This window comes from Callionymus lyra, chromosome 14 (genome assembly GCF_982586985.1).
Source record: "Callionymus lyra chromosome 14, fCalLyr1.hap1.1, whole genome shotgun sequence".
Classification (NCBI taxonomy): Eukaryota; Metazoa; Chordata; class Actinopteri; order Syngnathiformes; family Callionymidae; genus Callionymus; species Callionymus lyra.
The window spans coordinates 3,352,385-3,375,237 of NC_141831.1; the positions used below are offsets into that span (position 1 = coordinate 3,352,385).

Genomic DNA, 22,853 nt, shown 5'->3' on the forward strand with positions numbered 1-22,853 from the left:
TACAGGTGAATAACTGAATACATGACATGATATTTAATTGTTAGGAAGCAACAAGTAACACGATTAGTTAACAAATGGATATGAATAATTGACTATATTTGGTTTAAAATTTCTCATTGACTAAAGACAATAATTTCATTTCTTTATTTAAAAATAAATGTTTAATCTGGGAAAACGTTTTTTATAAACAGAGAAAGACCACCAAGCTGCTCATCTACAATATATTGTCGCTCTTCATTTTATTTAAACAATAACGGGATTATTTCTGATCAAATAAAGGTTAAATTCTAATAAAAACAAACGCTATGAATAGATTCGACCAAGAAATCCTCCTGCAATACTATCAATTGACCGCTAGAGGTAGCAGTTGCTCTTGGCTCTTCTTCACGTCTCGCTGTCTTTGGCTCGATCTCTCGCCTCCCGCCTCTCAGTCCTCCATGTTCACTCTGGTGAGGAGCATGAAGCCAGTCTCTCGCTCGAGTCCAGATGATGCAGCAGAAAAAAACTGCATCATCATCATCATCATCGTCACGTCGAACCGTCAGCTCCAGGCAATGAATCCTCGAAGGATGATTGACAGCCGTCAGTGTTGTTGTTTTTGGAAACAAACCTCTAGATGTTTCATGAGGACCAGCAGAGCATCTGCAGAGTCGATACAATCCATGTGGGATAAAGTGTCGTGTCTTTGTCGCTCGACAGAACAAAAACACGTAAAACTATTTTGACGAAAACAGAAACTGCTCAGATGTTTCAAACCAGGATCACCTGAGAGACGAGGAAACACCTGAGAGACGAGGAAACACCTGAGAGATGAGGAAACACCTGAGAGACGAGGAAACACCTGAAGGACTCACCGCTGTCCAGTCCGTTGATGGACCTCGGAGCTGAAGAGAAGGAGGAGCAGAGAGAAAATGACATTGATTTGTGGTAGAAATAATGTTATTGTTTCATTAAAATGACAACAGATCCTGACTCTGTGTATTTTTTAAGATACTTTTGATCTTGACTTGTGATTTAATACGACTTATTTTACTGACAAACATGAACCAGGATGTAGTTTTAGTAATATAAATGCCTTTAATTCATATTTAGATGTCCATAAAAATGTTATGTAAGTAAATCAATGTCATCAGAATATAGAATGATTTATTACTTTTTTTTTCATTAAAATGTTTTTTTAAGCATATTTTTTTTTAAATAATTGTATTTATAATTATGTTTTACACTGTTTGATATATATAATAATAATAATAATTATTATTATTATTATACAACTACAAATGCTGGTATAACAGCCAATATTTGTAAATTGAACTTTGAAGGCTGCGAATTTATTTTTTTTATTAATTAGAAAAAAACAAGTTCAACTTTAAAAAAAATTAAAGAAAAAAAAAGTATTTAATGCTTATAAAAGCTGCAATGTTAAATTCAAACAATCAATATTCTGATGATGATTTACAAACATAGAATGATGGGAAATAAATGAGGTAATAATAAAAAGTTCATTTTGAAAAGAGGAATGAAGACAAACAAGCTGCTCATCTAAACTCATATTAGTGGGTTTTGTTTTAGAAAAAATAAATGTTTTTATTAACATTTAAAATTGAAACATTGAACAGCCTGTGTCTGACTCGCTCACACAACACACGGTGAAAAATGAATGATTTCACTCACAGAATATGCAGATCACAGAGAGTTAAAAATAGCAGAGACGTGTTTTCTGACCCAAAATTCAACTCATGAAACATTCAAAAGTCAAATCCACTGAAGAACCAACACATAAATGAATCCTTATCAAGTGAGTTGAAGCGAGTTTAGATGAGAGTTTAGAGTTAAACGTGTTTCGATGATGAGTTAAAGAAGAAAAAAACATTTATTATTATTTAATTGAAAAACCTTCTGCAGCTTCAGAGCAGCTGAACGGTCTCTCTCAATAAAACATGTGTTCACAGCTGCATGAATGTTTATAAACCTTCCTCCTGAGGAACTTGACGAAGGTCATAAAACGACTCACAGCCGTGGAGAGAGTTACTTCCCGCCTGATGGTTCGGCGCCACCATGCTGCCGAGGTGAGAAGGACTGATGCTCTGCCACTGCTGGTTGTCGTGAGAACGAGCTTTCATCTCCTCCTTCAGGATCAGGCGTCCGATCGCCTGCGGAGGAAAGAAGTACGTGAGGGCAGTGAATAAGAGAGTGAAGACAGGAGGACTTTAGAGTCAGTGAAGGTAAGAGAGAAGTATGTGAGGGCGGTGAAGAAGAGAGTGAAGACAGGAGGACTTTAGAGTCAGTGAAGGTAAGAGAGAAGTATGTGAGGGCGGTGAAGAAGAGAGTGAAGACAGGAGGACTTTAGAGTCAGTGAAGGTAAGAGAGAAGTATGTGAGGGCGGTGAAGAAGAGAGTGAAGACAGGAGGACTTTAGAGTCAGTGAAGGTAAGAGAGAAGTACGTGAGGGCGGTGAATAAGAGAGTGAAGACAGGAGGACTTTAGAGTCAGTGAAGGTAAGAGAGAAGTATGTGAGGGCGGTGAAGAAGAGAGTGAAGACAGGAGGACTTTAGAGTCAGTGAAGGTAAGAGAGAAGTATGTGAGGACGGTGAATAAGAGAGTGAGGACAGGAGGACTTTAGAGTCAGTGAAGGTAAGAGAGAAGACAGAAGTGAAGGTGAAGAAGAGAGTGAAGACAGGAGGACTTTAGAGTCAGTGAAGGTAAGAGAGAAGTATGTGAGGGCGGTGAAGAAGAGAGTGAAGACAGGAGGACTTTAGAGTCAGTGAAGGTAAGAGAGAAGTATGTGAGGGCGGTGAAGAAGAGAGTGAGGACAGGAGGACTTTAGAGTCAGTGGAGGTAAGAGAGAAGTATGTGAGGAAGGTGAATAAGAGAGTGAGGACAGGAGGACTTTAGAGTCAGTGAAGGTAAGAGAGAAGACAGAAGTGAAGGTGAAGAAGAGAGTGAAGACAGGAGGACTTTAGAGTCAGTGAAGGTAAGAGAGAGGAAAAAGTACTTTTGGTTGTTAATATAAGAAGTTGTTAACACAAAAGTTTTGTGTGTGTGTATGCGTGTGTACGCGTGTGTACGCGTGTGTGTGTGAGTGGGTCTGTGTGTGTATGTCTGTGTGTGTGTGTTTGTGTGTGTGTGTGTGTGTTTGTGTGTGTGTGTGTGTGTGTGTGTGTGTGTTTGTGTCTGTGATGAGCGTCTCTGTTTGTGTGTCTATGTTTGTTTGTGTCTGTGTGTGTTTGTGTGTCTGTGTTTGGCTGTGTGTCTTTGTGTGTGTGTTTGTTTGTTTGTGTTTGTTTGTGTTTGTTTGTGTGTATCTGTTTTGTGTGTCTTTGTTTGTGTTTCTTTGTGTGTGTGTGTTATTGTCACCCTGTTGATGTTGTGGTTGAATCTGTCCTCGTCCGTCGAGAACCTTCTGGATCTTGAGCCTGAGGAAGAGAAAGAAAGAGAAAGAAGAGAAGGAAAGAAAGAGAGAAAGAAAGAGTTGAAGATGAACAGAAGCTTCAGTCCTGCAGGACGAGGACGTACCTGTGGGGGAGGCGGGGGAGGCGGGCGAGGGGCAGTAGTTGTTGTCACGGCGATAGATGTCGTTGCTGTTGCCGAGGCGACTGACGTTGATGAGATTCTCGTTGGTTTTACTCGCAGTGATGTCAGAAGAAACATCTGAGAATCAAAACAGTCACTTGAAAATATACATCGAGCGACTGACGACCAATCAGATTCAAGAATGAGAGTTTAGAGGAGGGGGAGCAGAGGAGGATGAAGAGAGGAGGAAGAGAGGATGAAGAAAAGAGGAAGAGAGGATGAAGAAAGGAGGAAGAGAGGATGAAGAAAGGAGGAAGAGAGGAGGAAGAAAAGAGGAAGAGAGGAGGAAGAAAAGAGGAAGAGAGGATGAAGAAAAGAGGAAGAGAGGAGGAAGAAAAGAGAAAGAGAGGATGAAGAAAAGAGAAAGAGAGGAGGAAGAAAAGGATAGAGAGGAGGAAGAAAAGAGGAAGAGAGGAGGAAGAAAAGAGGAAGAGAGGATGAAGAAAAGAGGAAGAGAGGAGGAAGAAAAGAGGAAGAGAGGATGAAGAAAAGAGGAAGAGAGGAGGAAGAAAAGAGGAAGAGAGGAGGAATAAAAGAGGAAGAGAGGATGAAGAAAAGAGGAAGAGAGGAGGAAGAAAAGAGGAAGAGAGGATGAAGAAAAGAGGAAGAGAGGATGAAGAAAAGAGGAAGAGAGGAGGAAGAAAAGAGGAAGAGAGGAGGAAGAGACTAGGAAGAAGAGAGGAAGGTCAGTGTGAACAGAGACGTTAATGCAAGTGTCGTTCTGAACTTTACAGTTTCTTCTTTTATTATTAATAAAGTTTCTCAGGAGTGAGAATACTTCCTTTTTATTTTTATTTTTATTTTTATTTTTATTTTTATTTTTTTATTTTTTTTTTATTTTAATTTTAATTTTATTTTAATTTTAATTTTAATTTTAATTTTAATTTTAATTTTAATTTTAATTTTAATTTTTTTTCATTTTCATTTTTATGTTATTTTAATAAATTCAACACATGACCTTCACAGCAGCAACTGACCTTGACGTCTCTTATAAAGCGACGTCTTCCTGTAGATGTTCGACTCGTCAGTCGCTGAAATAAAAGAGAAAAACAATATAATAAACGTTTGTTCTTCGTCATAAATGTGAGAGAAACGATGACGTGACGACAGTCGATACTTTCAGACGGTTTTAGAAGGAATGGTGCGAGAAAGAAGTTGAAGAAGATGAACTGAAGGAGACAAACTGAAGGAGAAGAACTGAAGGAGAAGAAGAAGAACTAAAGGAGAAGAACTGAAGGAGAAGAAGAAGAACTGAAGGAGAAGAAGAACTAAAGGAGAAGAAGAATAACTGAAGGAGAAGAATAACTAAAGGAGAAGAAGAAGAACTAAAGGAGAAGAAGAACTAAAGGAGAAGAAGAAGAACTGAAGGAGAAGAAGAACTAAAGGAGAAGAAGAAGAACTGAAGGAGACAAACTGAAGGAGAAGAAGAAGAACTAAAGGAGAATAACTGAAGGAGAAGAAGAAGAACTGAAGGAGAAGAAGAACTAAAGGAGAAGAAGAAGAACTGAAGGAGAAGAAGAACTAAAGGAGAAGAAGAAGAACTAAAGGAGAAGAACTGAAGGAGAAGAAGAACTAAAGGAGAAGAAGAACTAAAGGAGAAGAAGAAGAACTGAAGGAAAAGAAGAACTAAAGGAGAAGAAGAAGAACTGAAGGAGAAGAAGAAGTAAAGGAGAAGAAGAAGAACTAAAGGAGAGGAAGAAGAACTGAAGGAGAAGAAGAAGTAAAGGAGAAGAAGAAGAACTGAAGGAGAAGAAGAACTACAGGAGAAGGAGAAGAACTGAAGGAGAAGAAGAACTAAAGGAGAAGAAGAAGAACTGAAGGAGAAGAAGAAGAACTAAAGGAGAAGAACTGAAGGAGAAGAAGAACTAAAGGAGAAGAACTGAAGGAGAATAACTGAAGGAGAAGAAGAACTAAAGGAGAAGAACTGAAAGAGAAGAACTGAAGGAGAATAACTGAAGAAGAAGAAGAACTAAAGGAGAAGAAGAAGAACTAAAGGAGAAGAACTGAAGGAGAAGAAGAACTAAAGGAGAAGAACTGAAGGAGAAGAACTGAAGGAGAAGAAGAACTAAAGGAGAAGAACTGAAAGAGAAGAACTGAAGGAGAAGAACTGAAGTAGAAGAAGATGAACTGAAGGAGAAGAACTGAAGGAGAAGAAGAAGAACTGAAGAAGAAGAACTGAAGGAGAAGAAGAACTAAAGGAGAAGAAGAATAACTGAAGGAGAAGAACTGAAGGAGAAGAATAAGAACTGAAGGAGAATAACTAAAGGAGAAGAACTGAAGGAGAAGAAGAAGAAACGAAGGACAAGAAGAAGAACTTAAGAAGATGACCAGGTTGGTCGAGGTCAGAGGTCAGAGGTGGAAACGTTGTTGTTGTCAGAGGTTGACCTGACGTCAGCCAATCACAGCCATGAAAAGTCTTGTTCGCACACCTGTGTGTGTCACCTGTGTGCGAGTCACCTGTGTGTGAGTCACCCGTGTGTTAGTTACCCGTGTGTTAGTTAACCGTGTGTTAGTTACCCGTGTGTGTGTTACCTGTGTGTGAGTCACCCGTGTGTGAGTCACCCGTGTGTGAGTCACCCGTGTGTGAGTCACCCGTGTGTTAGTTACCCGTGTGTTAGTTACCTGTGTGTGAGTCACCCGTGTGTGAGTCACCCGTGTGTTAGTTACCCGTGTGTTAGTTACCCGTGTGTTAGTTACCCGTGTGTTAGTTACCCGTGTGTTAGTTACCCGTGTGTTAGTTACCCGTGTGTTAGTTACCCGTGTGTGTGTTACCCGTGTGTTAGTTACCCGTGTGTTAGTTACCCGTGTGTTAGTTACCCGTGTGTGTGTTACCTGTGTGTGAGTCACCCGTGTGTTAGTTACCCGTGTGTTAGTTACCCGTGTGTTAGTTACCTGTGTGTGAGTCACCCGTGTGTGAGTCACCCGTGTGTTAGTTACCCGTGTGTTAGTTACCCGTGTGTTAGTTACCCGTGTGTTAGTTACCTGTGTGTGAGTCACCCGTGTGTGAGTCACCCGTGTGTTAGTTACCCGTGTGTTAGTTACCCGTGTGTTAGTTACCCGTGTGTTAGTTACCCGTGTGTTAGTTACCCGTGTGTTAGTTACCCGTGTGTTAGTTACCCGTGTGTGTGTTACCCGTGTGTTAGTTACCCGTGTGTTAGTTACCCGTGTGTTAGTTACCCGTGTGTGTGTTACCTGTGTGTGAGTCACCCGTGTGTTAGTTACCCGTGTGTTAGTTACCCGTGTGTTAGTTACCCGTGTGTTAGTTACCCGTGTGTGTGTTACCTGTGTGTGAGTCACCCGTGTGTTAGTTACCTGTGTGTGAGTCACCTGTGTGTGAGTCACCTGTGTGTTAGTTACCCGTGTGTGTGTTACCTGTGTGTGAGTCACCCGTGTGTGAGTCACCTGTGTGTTAGTTACCCGTGTGTGCGTTACCCGTGTGTGTGTTACCTGTGTGTGTGTTACCTGTGTGTGTGTTACCTGTGTGTGAGTCACCCGTGTGTGAGTCACCCGTGTGTTAGTTACCCGTGTGTGCGTTACCCGTGTGTGTGTTACCTGTGTGTGTGTTACCTGTGTGTGTGTTACCCGTGTGTGTGTTACCTGTGTGTGTGTTACCTGTGTGTTAGTTACCCGTGTGTGCGTTACCCGTGTGTGTGTTACCTGTGTGTGAGTCACCCGTGTGCGAGTCACCCGTGTGTTAGTTACCCGTGTGTGTGTTACCTGTGTGCGAGTCACCTGTGTGCGAGTCACCTGTGTGCGAGTCACCTGTGTTTGAGTCACCTGTGTGCGAGTCACCTGTGTGCGAGTCACCTGTGTTTGAGTCACCTGTGTGCGAGTCACCTGTGTGCGAGTCACCTGTGTGCGAGTCACCTGTGTGCGAGTCACCTGTGTGCGAGTCACCTGTGTGCGAGTCACCTGTGTGCGAGTCACCTGTGTTTGAGTCACCTGTGTGCGAGTCACCTGTGTGTGAGTCACCTGTGTGCGAGTCACCTGTGTGCGAGTCACCTGTGTTTGAGTCACCTGTGTGCGAGTCACCTGTGTGCGAGTCACCTGTGTGCGAGTCACCTGTGTGCGAGTCACCTGTGTGCGAGTCACCTGTGTGCGAGTCACCTGTGTGCGAGTCACCTGTGTGCGAGTCACCTGTGTGCGAGTCACCTGTTTACGAGTCACATGTGTGTGCGAGTCACCTGTGTGTGAGTCACCTGTTTACGAGTCACATGTGTGTGTGAGTCACCTGTGTGTGAGTCACCTGTTTACGAGTCACATGTGTGTGTGAGTCACCTGTTTACGAGTCACATGTGTGTGTGAGTCACCTGTGTACGAGTCACATGTGTGTGTGAGTCACCTGTGTGTGAGTCACCTGTTTACGAGTCACCTGTGTGCGAGTCACCTGTGTGTGTGTTACCTGTGTGTGTGTTACCTGTCAGGTAAGAGTTCAAGGGGGAGGAGCTTCCTTGAACACTGGGGGTCGGAGAGTCAGTGAAGGCTGAGCTGGAAGAACGTCTGGTTCTCATGTCCATGTCCAGAAGATCCTGAACACACACACATGTGTATAAACACACACACACACACATGTGTATAAACACACACACACACATGCGTGTATACACACGCACACACACACACATGCGTGTATACACACATGTGTATAAACACACACACACACATGCGTGTATACACACGCACACACACACACATGCGTGTATACACACGCACACACACACACATGTATACACAAACACACACACACACGCGTGTATACACACACACACACATGAATATACAAACACACACACACATGCGTGTATGCACACACACACATACACACACGCGTGTACACACACGCACACATACATATACATATACACACACAATTCAATACAAATTTCTATATTTAATAAAGAAACATATTGTAAATGTTTTTGCTAAACTTCGACTGAACAAAGAAAACATTATACACGGTTGAGACAGTACTAATGGATCCAGAGCGAGTACTAATGGATCCAGAGCCAGTACTAATGCATCAGAGCCAGTACTAATGGATCCAGAGCCAGTACTAATGGATCCAGAGCCAGTACTAATGGATCCAGAGATAGTACTCATGTATCCAGAGCCAGTACTAATGGATCCAGAGATAGTACTAATGTATCCAGAGCCAGTACTAATGGATCCAGAGCCAGTACTAATGGATCCAGAGCCAGTACTAATGGATCCAGAGCCAGTACTAATGGATCCAGAGCCAGTACTAATGGATCCAGAGATAGTACTCATGTATCCAGAGCCAGTACTAATGGATCCAGAGCCAGTACTAATGGATCCAGAGCCAGTACTAATGGATCCAGAGCCAGTACTAATGGATCAGAGCCAGTACTAATGGATCCAGAGATAGTACTCATGTATCCAGAGCCAGTACTAATGGATCCAGAGCCAGTACTAATGGATCCAGAGCCAGTACTAATGGATCCAGAGCCAGTACTAATGGATCCAGAGATAGTACTCATGTATCCAGAGCCAGTACTAATGGATCCAGAGATAGTACTAATGTATCCAGAGCGAGTACTAATGGATCCAGAGCCAGTACTAATGGATCCAGAGCCAGTACTAATGTATCCAGAGCGAGTACTAATGGATCCAGAGCGAGTACTAATGGATCCAGAGCCAGTACTAATGGATCCAGAGCCAGTACTAATGTATCCAGAGCGAGTACTCATGTATCCAGAGCCAGTACTAATGGATCAGAGCCAGTACTAATGGATCCAGAGCCAGTACTAATGGATCCAGAGCCAGTACTAATGGATCCAGAGCCAGTACTAATGGATCAGAGACAGTACTCATGTATCCAGAGCCAGTACTAATGGATCAGAGCCAGTACTAATGGATCAGAGACAGTACTAATGGATCAGAGACAGTACTAATGGATCAGAGACAGTACTAATGGATCAGAGACAGTACTAATGGATCAGAGACAGTACTAATGGATCAGAGACAGTACTAATGGATCAGAGACAGTACTAATGGATCAGAGCCAGTACTAATGGATCCAGAGATAGTACTCATGTATCCAGAGCCAGTACTAATGGATCCAGAGCCAGTACTAATGGATCAGAACCAGTACTTACGTTAGTGTTGGGAGAGATGGAGCGAAGTGACTGTGAAAGAGAAACTAGTTATAAAAGTAAACTTCAAGTTATTCATTAATAAATGACATCATTCGTCTACACTGGTTGCCACGGTGACGTCTTCAACGAGTCGGATCAGAACCAGACACACCTGTCCGCAGCTGAACCCGTCCACGGTGTCGTCCATGTCCTCGGCCCGGTACGGGATGACGTCCGGCGGCTGGAGGCCGTAAGCCGCCTTGACTCTGGGCAGAGCCGCCAGCTGCCTGTGGCCCAGAACCTCGCTCTGGACCTGGGACTGCGAGGGACAGATGCTGGGTCTACGGGTCCATCTTTGATTGACAGCCACTCACCAGAACCAGCCGCTGAGGAGACCCGAGCAGAGGAGACGAGCCCGGGGACGAGAGGGCGGAGCCGGTCCTGGGCTGGAGGGGGAAGAGGTCAGAGGTCAAACTACGACCATATCACGTTCAAAGAAGGTTCGTCTACAGGCGATTTCTCAATGTACCCCGGCTAGCTGGGATTGAGAGCAGGTGAGCTGAGTTAAAAATGTAACTAATGATAAAACTAAGAATTTCTCTTTTAATTAAATTTATATTTATTTATTTTTTCAAACATTAAAAATTGAACGATTGAATCAAATTAAAGCTTGAATTGATATATATATATATTTTAATATATATATATTTTTGTTAGTTATTTATAATAGTGTTAGTATATTTATAAGTTAATTATATTTTTTTTACACATAGAGTTTTATTTTATGAATCCAATAATTTAAAAATAAAAAATATTAATTTAATCATTTTAAATGTATATTATTTTTAATTCAATATATAATGTTATAACGGAGTCACTAGACTAAAGCAGCAGAGCTCAGAGCTACTGATCGAACTGTCAATCATCGAGATAATATTAAATCATTCAATTGAAAATTGTTTCAAATTAAATCATAAAAAACAAAAAAACATTCAATACAAAAAGTATTTAAAAAACTTTTTCAATAAAAAAGGTCAAAATTTGAAACATTAAATATTCTAACGACACTGAAAGATGAATTTAATAATAATAATAATAAATAATAATAAACAATAATAAATAAATAATAAACAATAATAATAAGCAATAATGATAATAAACAATAATAAATAAATAATAAACAATAATAATAATGAACAATAATAATAAACAAAATCAATAAACAATAATAATAATAAACAATAATAAAGAACAATAATAACAATAATAATAATAATAATATTATACAATAATAATTGTTCGACTCACCCTCAGTTTTCTCTCCAGACGTCTCGATTCTTTACACATCGGATGCCACACTTCAGATCCTACACACACACACACACACACACACACACACACACACACACACACACACACACACACACACACACACACACACACACACACACACATACACGCGCACACACACACACAAACACTAAATCAATACTGAAGACACACATACACATCCACACACCCTCAATTACACCAATACACACACATAAACTATTTGTCTTTGTGTGTGTGTGTTATTGAGGGTTTGTGTTTTGGGTGTCAATGTGTGTGTGCAAGGCATGTGTGTGTGTGAGTGTGTGTTTAATTGAGGGTGTGTGTGCGTGTGTATGTGAGGGGTGTTTGTTTGTGTGTCATTGAGTGTGTGTGTGTGTGCATGAGGGGTGTGTGTGTGGGGTTGTGTGTGTGTGTGTGCGTGTGCATGTGTGTGTGTGTGTGTGTTTGTGTGTGTGTGTGTGTGCATGTGTGTGTGTGTGTGTGTGTGTTTGTGTGTGTGTGTGTGTGTGTGTGTGTGTGTGTGCATGTGTGAGGGGTGTGTGTGTGTGTGTGTGCATGTGTGAGGGGTGTGTGTGTGTGTGTGTGCATGTGTGAGATGTGTGTGTGTGTTTGTGTGTGTGTGTGTGCATGTGTGTGTGTGTGTGTGTGTGTGTGTGTGTGTGTGTGTGTGTGTGTGTGTGTGTGTGTGTGTGTGCATGTGTGAGGGGTGTGTGTGTGTGTGTGTGTGTGTGCATGTGTGAGGGGTGTGTGTGTGTGCGTGCGTGTGTGTGTGTGGTTGCTCAGTGTAACCTTGTCTCAGAACACACACCTGACAAATGTTGTGTACTTGTGCAGCATTAGAATGAACACACGTAACGTTCAGGGACAGTATGTAAATGTGAGTCTCGCTGACAGAATAAGAACGAGGTTGAAGAAAATAGTTTAATTCCACACGTCGTTACACTCTTACTACATGTGTTATTATTATTGTTGTGACTGTGACTCTGCAGGTCGTTGGTTCAAATCCCTGAGACCATGAAGCAGTGTCAGTGGTCATAATGTTTTGGTCCGTGAAGGTCGACATTAGTCACTGAGATAATCAACTTCCTGTGATGTGATTATAGGAAACAGAACTTCCTGTTTAATCTCATTTGAACCTTAGTTTTATTGAACAACATTTGTGTTGCTTTGTTTCTTGATCACTACACAACATCATGTTTTAGTGTGTTACACACACACACACACAAGCACACAAACAACTATTTTGTCACTCACACACGCATTTGTCGTTTCACTCGCACATTGCTCGTCTCACACACACATCCACACACACCTTCACACACACACATACACCTCCTTTGTTGTCTCACACACTCACACATACAAAAACACACACACAATTGTTGTCACACACACACACCTGTCAGGTACATCTCTTCTCCCTCCAGGAACATCATGTGACAGCGAGCACATCTGGCACAGCTGGGATGAAAGTGTTTCCCTCCAGCCTGAACGACACACACACACACACACACACACACACACACACACACACACACACACACACACACACACACACACACACACACACGTCAACACATTAAATATACACTTTTACTTGTCACTCATCAGGCAACTCTTTAAGAAACACAAACACACATGAAAAAATAAATACATGTGGGTATGTGTGTGTATACGTGAGTGTGTCTTTGTACGTGTGAGTGTGTGTTTGTCGTGAGCAGGATTGAGTGAGTGTGTGTTTTTGTACGTGTGTGTATGTGTGGGTGTGTGTTTGTCGTGAGCAGAATTGGGGGAGTGTGTGTCTTTGTACGTGTGTGTATGTGTGAGTGTGTGTTTGTCGTGAGCAGAATTGAGTGAGTGTGTGTCTTTGTACGTGTGTGTATGTGTGAGTGTGTGTTTGTCGTGAGCAGAGTCGAGACAAACATGCATCTGCTGGAAAAGTGAGTCGACTGTGACGAGTCAGAAACACGTCTAAGTCTCTGGAGATGAAGAGATGAAGGAGGAGACGAAGAGAAGGAGGAGATGAAGGAGGAGAAGAAGAGATGAAGGAGGAGGTGAAGGAGGAGATGAAGAGATGAAGGAGGAGACGAAGAGAAGAAGGAGGAGATGAAGGAGGAGAAGAAGAGATGAAGGAGGAGGTGAAGGAGGAGATGAAGAGATGAAGGAGGAGATGAAGGAGGAGAAGAAGAGATGAAGGAGGAGAAGAAGGAGGAGACGAAGAGATGAAGGAGGAGAAGAAGAGATGAAGGAGGAGATGAAGAGATGAAGGAGGAGAAGAAGAGATGAAGGAGGAGATGTAAAGATGAAGGAGGAGATGAAGAGATGAAGGAGGAGATGAAGGAGGAGATGAAGGAGGAGAAGAAGAGATGAAGGAGGAGAAGAAGGAGGAGACAAAGAGATGAAGGAGGAGAAGAAGAGATGAAGGAGGAGATGAAAAGATGAAGGAGGAGATGAAGGGATGAAGGAGGAGATGAAGGAGGAGATGAAGAGATGAAGGAGGAGATGAAGAGATGAAGGAGGAGACGAAGAGCTGAAGGAGGAGACGAAGAGCTGAAGGAGGAGGAGAAGAGATGAAGAAGGAGATGAAGGAGGAGAAGAAGAGATGAAGAGATGAAGGAGGAGATGAAGGAGGAGATGCAGAGATGAAGGAGGAGACGAAGAGATGAAGAAGGAGATGAAGGAGAAGAAGAGATGAAGGAGGAGACGAAGAGCTGAAGGAGGAGAAGAAGAGATGAAGAAGGAGATGAAGGAGGAGAAGAAGAGATGAAGGAGGAGATGAAGAGATGAAGGAGGAGATGAAGGAGGAGATGCAGAGATGAAGGAGGAGATGCAGAGATGAAGGAGGAGAAAGGGAGATGAAGAAGGAGATGAAGGAGGAGAAGAAGAGATGAAGGAGGAGACGAAGAGCTGAAGGAGGAGAAGAAGAGATGAAGAAGGAGATGAAGGAGGAGAAGAAGAGATGAAGGAGGAGATGAAGAGATGAAGGAGGAGAAGAAGGGATGAAGGAGGAAACGAGGAAATGAAGGAGGAGATGAAGAGATGAAGGAGGAGAAGAAGAGATGAAGGAGGAGAAGAAGAGATGAAGGAGGAGACGAAGACACGTGTGCAGGCGTCACGACAGGTGTCAGAGGTAGGATGCTTGTGTGTATGTATGTGTGTGTATGTTCTCACCTCCAGGACTCGTCCACTGATGAAGCTGCTGCAGCTCTCGCACTTGATCCCGAACTGAGTGTGATAGTCGACCTCGCAGTACGGCTTTCCTTCTCTGTGACGACAACAACAACAACAACATCAAACTGAGTGTGATAGTCGACCTCGCAGTACGGCTTTCCTTCTCTGTGACGACAACAACAACAACAACATCAAACTGAGTGTGATAGTCGACCTCGCAGTACGGCTTTCCTTCTCTGTGACGACAACAACAACAACAACATCAAACTGAGTGTGATAGTCGACCTCGCAGTACTGCTTTCCTTCTCTGTGACGACAACAACAACAACAACATCAAACTGAGTGTGATAGTCGACCTCGCAGTACTGCTTTCCTTCTCTGTGACGACAACAACAACAACAACATCAAACTGAGTGTGATAGTCGACCTCGCAGTACGGCTTTCCTTCTCTGTGACGACAACAACAACAACAACATCAAACTGAGTGTGATAGTCGACCTCGCAGTACGGCTTTCCTTCTCTGTGACGACAACAACAACAACAACATCAAACTGAGTGTGATAGTCGACCTCGCAGTACTGCTTTCCTTCTCTGTGACGACAACAACAACAACAACATCAAACTGAGTGTGATAGTCGACCTCGCAGTACTGCTTTCCTTCTCTGTGACGACAACAACAACAACAACATCAAACTGAGTGTGATAGTCGACCTCGCAGTACTGCTTTCCTTCTCTGTGACGACAACAACAACAACAACATCAAACTGAGTGTGATAGTCGACCTCGCAGTACGGCTTTCCTTCTCTGTGACGACAACAACAACAACAACATCAAACTGAGTGTGATAGTCGACCTCGCAGTACGGCTTTCCTTCTCTGTGACGACAACAACAACAACATCAAACTGAGTGTGATAGTCGACCTCGCATTACGGCTTTCCTTCTCTGTGACGACAACAACAACAACAACATCAAACTGAGTGTGATAGTCGACCTCGCAGTACGGCTTTCCTTCTCTGTGACGACAACAACAACCACAACATCAAACTGAGTGTGATAGTCGACCTCGCAGTACGGCTTTCCTTCTCTGTGACGACAACAACAACAACATCAAACTGAGTGTGATCGTCGACCTCGCAGTACGGCTTTCCTTCTCTGTGACGACAACAACAACAACATCAAACTGAGTGTGATAGTCGACCTCGCAGTACGGCTTTCCTTCTCTGTGACGACAACAACAACAACATCAAACTGAGTGTGATAGTCGACCTCGCAGTACGGCTTTCCTTCTCTGTGACGACAACAACAACAACAACATCAAACTGAGTGTGATAGTCGACCTCGCAGTACGGCTTTCCTTCTCTGTGACGACAACAACAACAACAACATCAAACTGAGTGTGATAGTCGACCTCGCAGTACTGCTTTCCTTCTCTGTGACGACAACAACAACAACAACATCAAACTGAGTGTGATAGTCGACCTCGCAGTACTGCTTTCCTTCTCTGTGACGACAACAACAACAACAACATCAAACTGAGTGTGATAGTCGACCTCGCAGTACTGCTTTCCTTCTCTGTGACGACAACAACAACAACAACATCAAACTGAGTGTGATAGTCGACCTCGCAGTACGGCTTTCCTTCTCTGTGACGACAACAACAACAACAACATCAAACTGAGTGTGCTAGTCGACCTCGCAGTACGGCTTTCCTTCTCTGTGACGACAACAACAACAACATCAAACTGAGTGTGATAGTCGACCTCGCATTACGGCTTTCCTTCTCTGTGACGACAACAACAACAACAACATCAAACTGAGTGTGATAGTCGACCTCGCAGTACGGCTTTCCTTCTCTGTGACGACAACAACAACAACATCAAACTGAGTGTGATAGTCGACCTCGCAGTACGGCTTTCCTTCTCTGTGACGACAACAACAACAACATCAAACTGAGTGTGATAGTCGACCTCGCAGTACGGCTTTCCTTCTCTGTGACGACAACAACAACAACATCAAACTGAGTGTGATAGTCGACCTCACAGTACGGCTTTCCTTCTCTGTGACGACAACAACAACAACATCAAACTGAGTGTGATAGTCGACCTCGCAGTACGGCTTTCCTTCTCTGTGACGACAACAACAACAACATCAAACTGAGTGTGATAGTCGACCTCGCAGTACGGCTTTCCTTCTCTGTGACGACAACAACAACAACAACATCAAACTGAGTGTGATAGTCGACCTCGCAGTACGGCTTTCCTTCTCTGTGACGACAACAACAACAACATCAAACTGAGTGTGATACTCGACCTCGCAGTACGGCTTTCCTTCTCTGTGACGACAACAACAACAACATCAAACTGAGTGTGATAGTCGACCTCGCAGTACGGCTTTCCTTCTCTGTGACGACAACAACAACAACATCAAACTGAGTGTGATAGTCGACCTCGCAGTACGGCTTTCCTTCTCTGTGACGACAACAACAACAACATCAAACTGAGTGTGATAGTCGACCTCGCAGTACGGCTTTCCTTCTCTGTGACGACAACAACAACAACATCAAACTGAGTGTGATAGTCGACCTCACAGTACGGCTTTCCTTCTCTGTGACGACAACAACAACAACAACATCAAACTGAGTGTGATAGTCGACCTCACAGTATGGCTTTCCTTCTCTGTGACGACAACAACAACAACAACATCAAACTGAGTGTGATAGTTGACCTCGCAGTACGGCTTTCCTTCTCTGTGACGACAACAACAACAACATCAAACTGAGTGTGATAGTCGACCTCGCAGTACGGCTTTCCTTCTCTGTGACGACAACAACAACAACAACATCAAACTGAGTGTGATAGTCGACCTCGCAGTACGGCTTTCCTTCTCTGTGACAACAACAACAACAACAACATCAAACTGAGTGTGATAGTCGACCTCGCAGTACGGCTTTCCTTCTCTGTGACGACAACAACAACAACAACATCAAACTGAGTGTGATAGTCGACCTCGCAGTACGGCTTTCCTTCTCTGTGACGACAACAACAACAACTTAAAACTCAGTGTGATAGTCGACCTCACAGTACGGCTTTCCTTCTCTGTGACGACAACAACAACAACATCAAACTGAGTGTGATAGTCGACCTCGCAGTACGGCTTTCCTTCTCTGTGACGACAACAACAACAACATCAAACTGAGTGTGATAGTCGACCTCGCAGTACGGCTTTCCTTCTCTGTGACGACAACAACAACAACAACATCAAACTGAGTGTGATAGTCGACCTCGCAGTACGGCTTTCCTTCTCTGTGACGACAACAACAACAACATCAAACTGAGTGTGATAGTCGACCTCGCAGTACGGCTTTCCTTCTCTGTGACGACAACAACAACAACATCAAACTGAGTGTGATAGTCGACCTCGCAGTACGGCTTTCCTTCTCTGTGACGACAACAACAACATGATGATGGAAGGATGAGACACAACTGGAGGATAAACAATTATTTCAAATGATATTGAATTGAGAGTGTGTGTGAGAGTGAGTGTGTGTATGTTTGTACATGTGTATCTGTGTGCGTGTGTTTGTGTGTGTTTATGTGTGAGTGCAAGTGTGAGCATGTTTGAGTGTGTGTGTGAGTGTGTGTAGGTGTGTGTATGTGTATATGTGTGTGTGTCTGACCTGCTGATGTATTCCCCCGTCGGAGTGCAGCCACAGGAGTGTATATGTGTATATGTGAGTGTGTATATATGTGTGTATATGTGCGTGTGTGTATAGGTGTGTATATGTGTGTGTGTCTGACCTGCTGATGTATTCCCCCGTCAGAGTGCAGCCACAGGTGTCTATATGTGTATATGTGTATATGTGAGTGTGTATATATGTGTGTATATGTGTAGTCTGACCTGCTGATGTATTCCCCCGTCAGAGTGCAGCCACAGGTGTCTATATGTGTATATGTGTATATGTGAGTGTGTATATGTGTGTGTGTCTGACCTGCTGATGTATTCCCCCGTCAGAGTGCAGCCACAGGTGTAACAGGTGAAGCAGCTCACGTGCCACTGACTCTTCAGCGCCAGCAGAGATTGACCCAGTTTGATCTGCTCGCCACAGCCGGCACAGTCTGAGAGCAGAGTCACATGATCGTCACATGATCGTCACATGATCGTCACATCGTCACATGATCATCACAGAGTCACATGATCATCACAGAGTCACATGATCGTCACAGAGTCACATGATCATCACATGATCATCACATGATCGTCACAGAGTCACATGATCGTCATATGATCGTCACATGATCGTCACATGATCATCACAGAGTCACATGATCGTCACATGATCAACACATGATCGTCACAGAGTCACATGATCATCACAGAGTCACATGATCATCACAGAGTCACATGATCGTCACATGATCATCACAGTCACATGATCATCACAGTCACATGATCATCACATGATCATCACATGATCATCACAGAGTCACATGATCATCACAGAGTCACATGATCATCACATGATCATCACATGATCGTCACAGAGTCACATGATCGTCATATGATCGTCACATGATCGTCACATGATCATCACATGATCATCACATGATCATCACATGATCATCACATGATCATCACATGATCATCACATGATCATCACATGATCATCACATGATCATCACATGATCATCACATGATCATCACATGATCATCACAGAGTCACATGATCGTCACATGATCATCACATGATCGTCACATGATCATCACATGATCGTCACATGATCATCACATGATCGTCACATGATCATCACAGTCACATGATCATCACAGAGTCACACGATCGTCACTTCCTGCTTTCATTTGTTCATCAGAAGCTCACTCCTCCAGGGGCTCAGGGCTGCCTGGTGATCAGGTTGAAAAAAAAGTTGAAATAAAGTGTTAAAAGTCTCACAGCTCGGTCCGTGGACTCTGACGGGCCGGTCGATGCTGAGTGTGTGTGAACACTGCTGACACACACACTTCTTCCCACAGAACGTCACTCGGTCTCCGATCGGGAACGAACTCCTGACAAAACACACGATCATGGAAGAAAATCAACGTTAAACAGACACAACCAACAGAACACAGAGATATGGATCGAAATGCAGCCAATCATGCCACACTTTTTTAATTGAATGAAAAATAGAAAAACTATTTTCAAACGTTCAATTGACAAAATATCATAGTCTATTATATGTTAAATAATTAATCATTTCAATATATACATGATATAAATGAGTTATTAAAAAAATAAATGATTAAAAATGTACAATACATTAATACAATGAATAAAATGAAAATGTAATGTTTAATTCAACTGTTCTTATGTATTCTGGTGTGACTTGTGGTCATTTTCTATGCATCAGTTTCACATCAAGAGTAGAAACTGATGCATCACGTTGACATCAAGAGTAGAGACTGATGCATCACATTGACATCAAGAGTAGAAACTGATGCATCACATTGACATCAAGAGTAGAGACTGATGCATCACGTTGACATCAAGATTAGAGACTGATGCATTATGTTGACATCAAGAGTAGAGACTGATGATCACATTGACATCAAGAGTAGAGACTGATGCATCACATTGACATCAAGATTAGAAACTGATGCATCACATTGACATCAAGATTAGAGACTGATGCATCACATTGACATCAAGAGTAGAGACTGATGTATCACGTTGACATCAAGATTAGAGACTGATGCATTATGTTGACATCAAGAGTAGAGACTGATGCATTATGTTGACATCAAGAGTAGAGACTGATGCATTATGTTGACATCAAGAGTAGAGACTGATGCATCACGTTGACATCAAGATTAGAGACTGATGCATCACATTGACATCAAGATTAGAGACTGATGCATTATGTTGACATCAAGAGTAGAGACTGATGATCACATTGACATCAAGAGTAGAGACTGATGCATCACATTGACATCAAGATTAGAAACTGATGCATCACATTGACATCAAGATTAGAGACTGATGATCACGTTGACATCAAGAGTAGAGACTGATGCATCACATTGACATCAAGAGTAGAGACTGATGCATCACGTTGACATCAAGATTAGAGACTGATGCATCACATTGACATTAAGAGTAGAGACAGACATATCACGTTGACATCAAGAGTAGAAAACTAAAGCATCACGTTGACATCAAGAATAGAGACTGATGCATCACGTTGACATCAAGAGTAGAGACTGATGATCACGTTGACATCAAGAGTAGAGACTGATGATCACGTTGACATCAAGAGTAGAAACTGAAGCATCACGTTGAGATCAAGAGTAGAGACTGATGCATCACATTGACATCAAGAGTAGAGACTGATGCATCACGTTGACATCAAGAGTAGAGACTGATGCATCACATTGACATCAAGAGTAGAGACTGATGCATCACGTTGACATCAAGAGTAGAGACTGATGCATCACGTTGACGTCAAGAGTAGAGACTGATGATCATGTTGACATCAAGAGTAGAAACTGAAGCATCACGTTGAGATCAAGAGTAGAAACTAAAGCATCACGTTGACATCAAGAGTAGAGACTGATGCATCACGTTGACATCAAGAGTAGAGACTGATGCATCACGTTGACATCAAGAGTAGAGACTGAAGCATCACATTGACATCAAGAGTAGAGACTGATGCATTATGTTGACATCAAGAGTAGAGACTGATGCATCACATTGACATTAAGAGTAGAGACGGACGTATCACGTTGATATCAAGAGTAGAAAACTGAAGCATCACGTTGACATCAAGAATAGAGACTGATGCATCACGTTGACATCAAGAGTAGAGACTGATGATCACGTTGACATCAAGAGTAGAGACTGATGCATCACGTTGACATCAAGAGTATAGACTGATGCATCACCTTGACATCAAGAGTAGAGACTGATGCATCACCTTGACATAAAGAGTAGAGACTGATGCATCACGTTGACATCAAGAGTAGAGACTGATGCATCACGTTGACATCAAGAGTAGAGACTGATGCATCACGTTGACATCAAAAGTAGAGACTGATGATCACATTGACGTCAAGAGTGGAGACTGATGCATCACGTTGACATAAAGAGTAGAGACTGATGCATCACATTGACATCAAGAGTAGAGACTGATGCATCACGTTGACATCAAGAGTAGAGACTGATGCATCACGTTGACATCAAAAGTAGAGACTGATGCATCACATTGACATCAAGAGTAGAGACTGATGCATCACGTTGACATCAAAAGTAGAGACTGATGCATCACATTGACATCAAGAGTAGAGACTGATGCATCACATTGACATCAAAAGTAGAGACTGATGATCACGTTGACATCAAGAGTAGAGACTGATGATCACGTTAACGTCAAGAGTAGAGACTGATGCATCACGTTGACATCAAGAGTATAGACTGATGCAACACGTTGACATCAAGAGTAGAGACTGATGCATCACGTTGACAACAACAGTATAGCCTAATGCATCACGTTGACATCAAGAGTAGAGACTGATGCATCACGTTGACATCAAAAGTAGAAACTGAAGCATCACGTTGACATCAAGAGTAGAGACTGATGCATCACATTGACATCAAAAGTAGAGACTGATGATCACATTGACGTCAAGAGTGGAGACTGATGCATCACCTTGACATAAAGAGTAGAGACTGATGCATCACGTTGACATCAAGAGTAGAGACTGATGCATCACGTTGACATCAAGAGTAGAGACTGATGCATCACGTTGACATCAAAAGTAGAGACTGATGATCACATTGACGTCAAGAGTGGAGACTGATGCATCACGTTGACATAAAGAGTAGAGACTGATGCATCACATTGACATCAAGAGTAGAGACTGATGCATCACGTTGACATCAAGAGTAGAGACTGATGCATCACGTTGACATCAAAAGTAGAGACTGATGCATCACATTGACATCAAGAGTAGAGACTGATGCATCACGTTGACATCAAAAGTAGAGACTGATGCATCACATTGACATCAAGAGTAGAGACTGATGCATCACATTGACATCAAAAGTAGAGACTGATGATCAAGTTGACATCAAGAGTAGAGACTGATGCATCACATTGACATCAAGAGTAGAGACTGATGCATCACGTTGACATCAAAAGTAGAGACTGATGCATCACATTGACATCAAGAGTAGAGACTGATGCATCACATTGACATCAAGAGTAGAGACTGATGCATCACGTTGACATCAAAAGTAGAGACTGATGCATCACATTGACATCAAGAGTAGAGACTGATGCATCACGTTGACATCAAAAGTAGAGACTGATGCATCACATTGACATCAAGAGTAGAGACTGATGCATCACATTGACATCAAAAGTAGAGACTGATGATCACGTTGACATCAAGAGTAGAGACTGATGATCACGTTGACGTCAAGAGTAGAGACTGACCTGCAGAGGCTGCAGACGAAGCAGCCAGGATGGTAGGTGCGCCCCAGAGCTGAGACCACCTCGCCGCTGATAAAGCGCTCGCAGCCGTCGCACTGAGTCCCGTAGAGTCTCTGGTAGTCGTCCGTACAAACGTACTCGCCGTCATGGTGGAAGAAGCCGGAGTGAACCAGGTCACAGCCGCACACTGGGAACACAA

The 22,853-nt window shown here is 42.8% G+C and overlaps 2 protein-coding genes across 2 annotated transcripts in view; both read right to left on the reverse strand.

Moving 5' to 3' along the window:
* The window catches only part of LOC148065726 (actin-binding LIM protein 3-like), a 41,374-nt gene that overhangs the window by 1,209 nt on the left and 17,312 nt on the right, over positions 1-22,853 (reverse strand). Inside the window, exons 3-17 of the mRNA XM_087808066.1 lie at positions 22,658-22,841; positions 19,120-19,232; positions 18,160-18,286; positions 14,171-14,264; positions 12,399-12,486; positions 10,976-11,034; positions 10,042-10,113; positions 9,840-9,986; positions 9,689-9,718; positions 7,990-8,101; positions 4,550-4,603; positions 3,516-3,650; positions 3,357-3,415; positions 2,015-2,153; positions 855-884 (exon numbers count right to left, since the gene is read on the reverse strand). Of these exons, the coding sequence (XP_087664192.1) occupies positions 855-884; positions 2,015-2,153; positions 3,357-3,415; positions 3,516-3,650; positions 4,550-4,603; positions 7,990-8,101; positions 9,689-9,718; positions 9,840-9,986; positions 10,042-10,113; positions 10,976-11,034; positions 12,399-12,486; positions 14,171-14,264; positions 18,160-18,286; positions 19,120-19,232; positions 22,658-22,841 (1,443 nt within the window). The remainder of the gene's footprint in view (positions 1-854; positions 885-2,014; positions 2,154-3,356; positions 3,416-3,515; positions 3,651-4,549; positions 4,604-7,989; positions 8,102-9,688; positions 9,719-9,839; positions 9,987-10,041; positions 10,114-10,975; positions 11,035-12,398; positions 12,487-14,170; positions 14,265-18,159; positions 18,287-19,119; positions 19,233-22,657; positions 22,842-22,853) is intronic.
* Positions 5,946-6,719, reverse strand: LOC148065727 (uncharacterized; the record flags this gene model as incomplete). Its single annotated transcript, XM_087808043.1, has 2 exons — positions 5,946-5,957; positions 6,060-6,719. Coding segments are annotated over 2 exons (672 nt in total), but the record flags the coding sequence as incomplete, so codon positions are not given.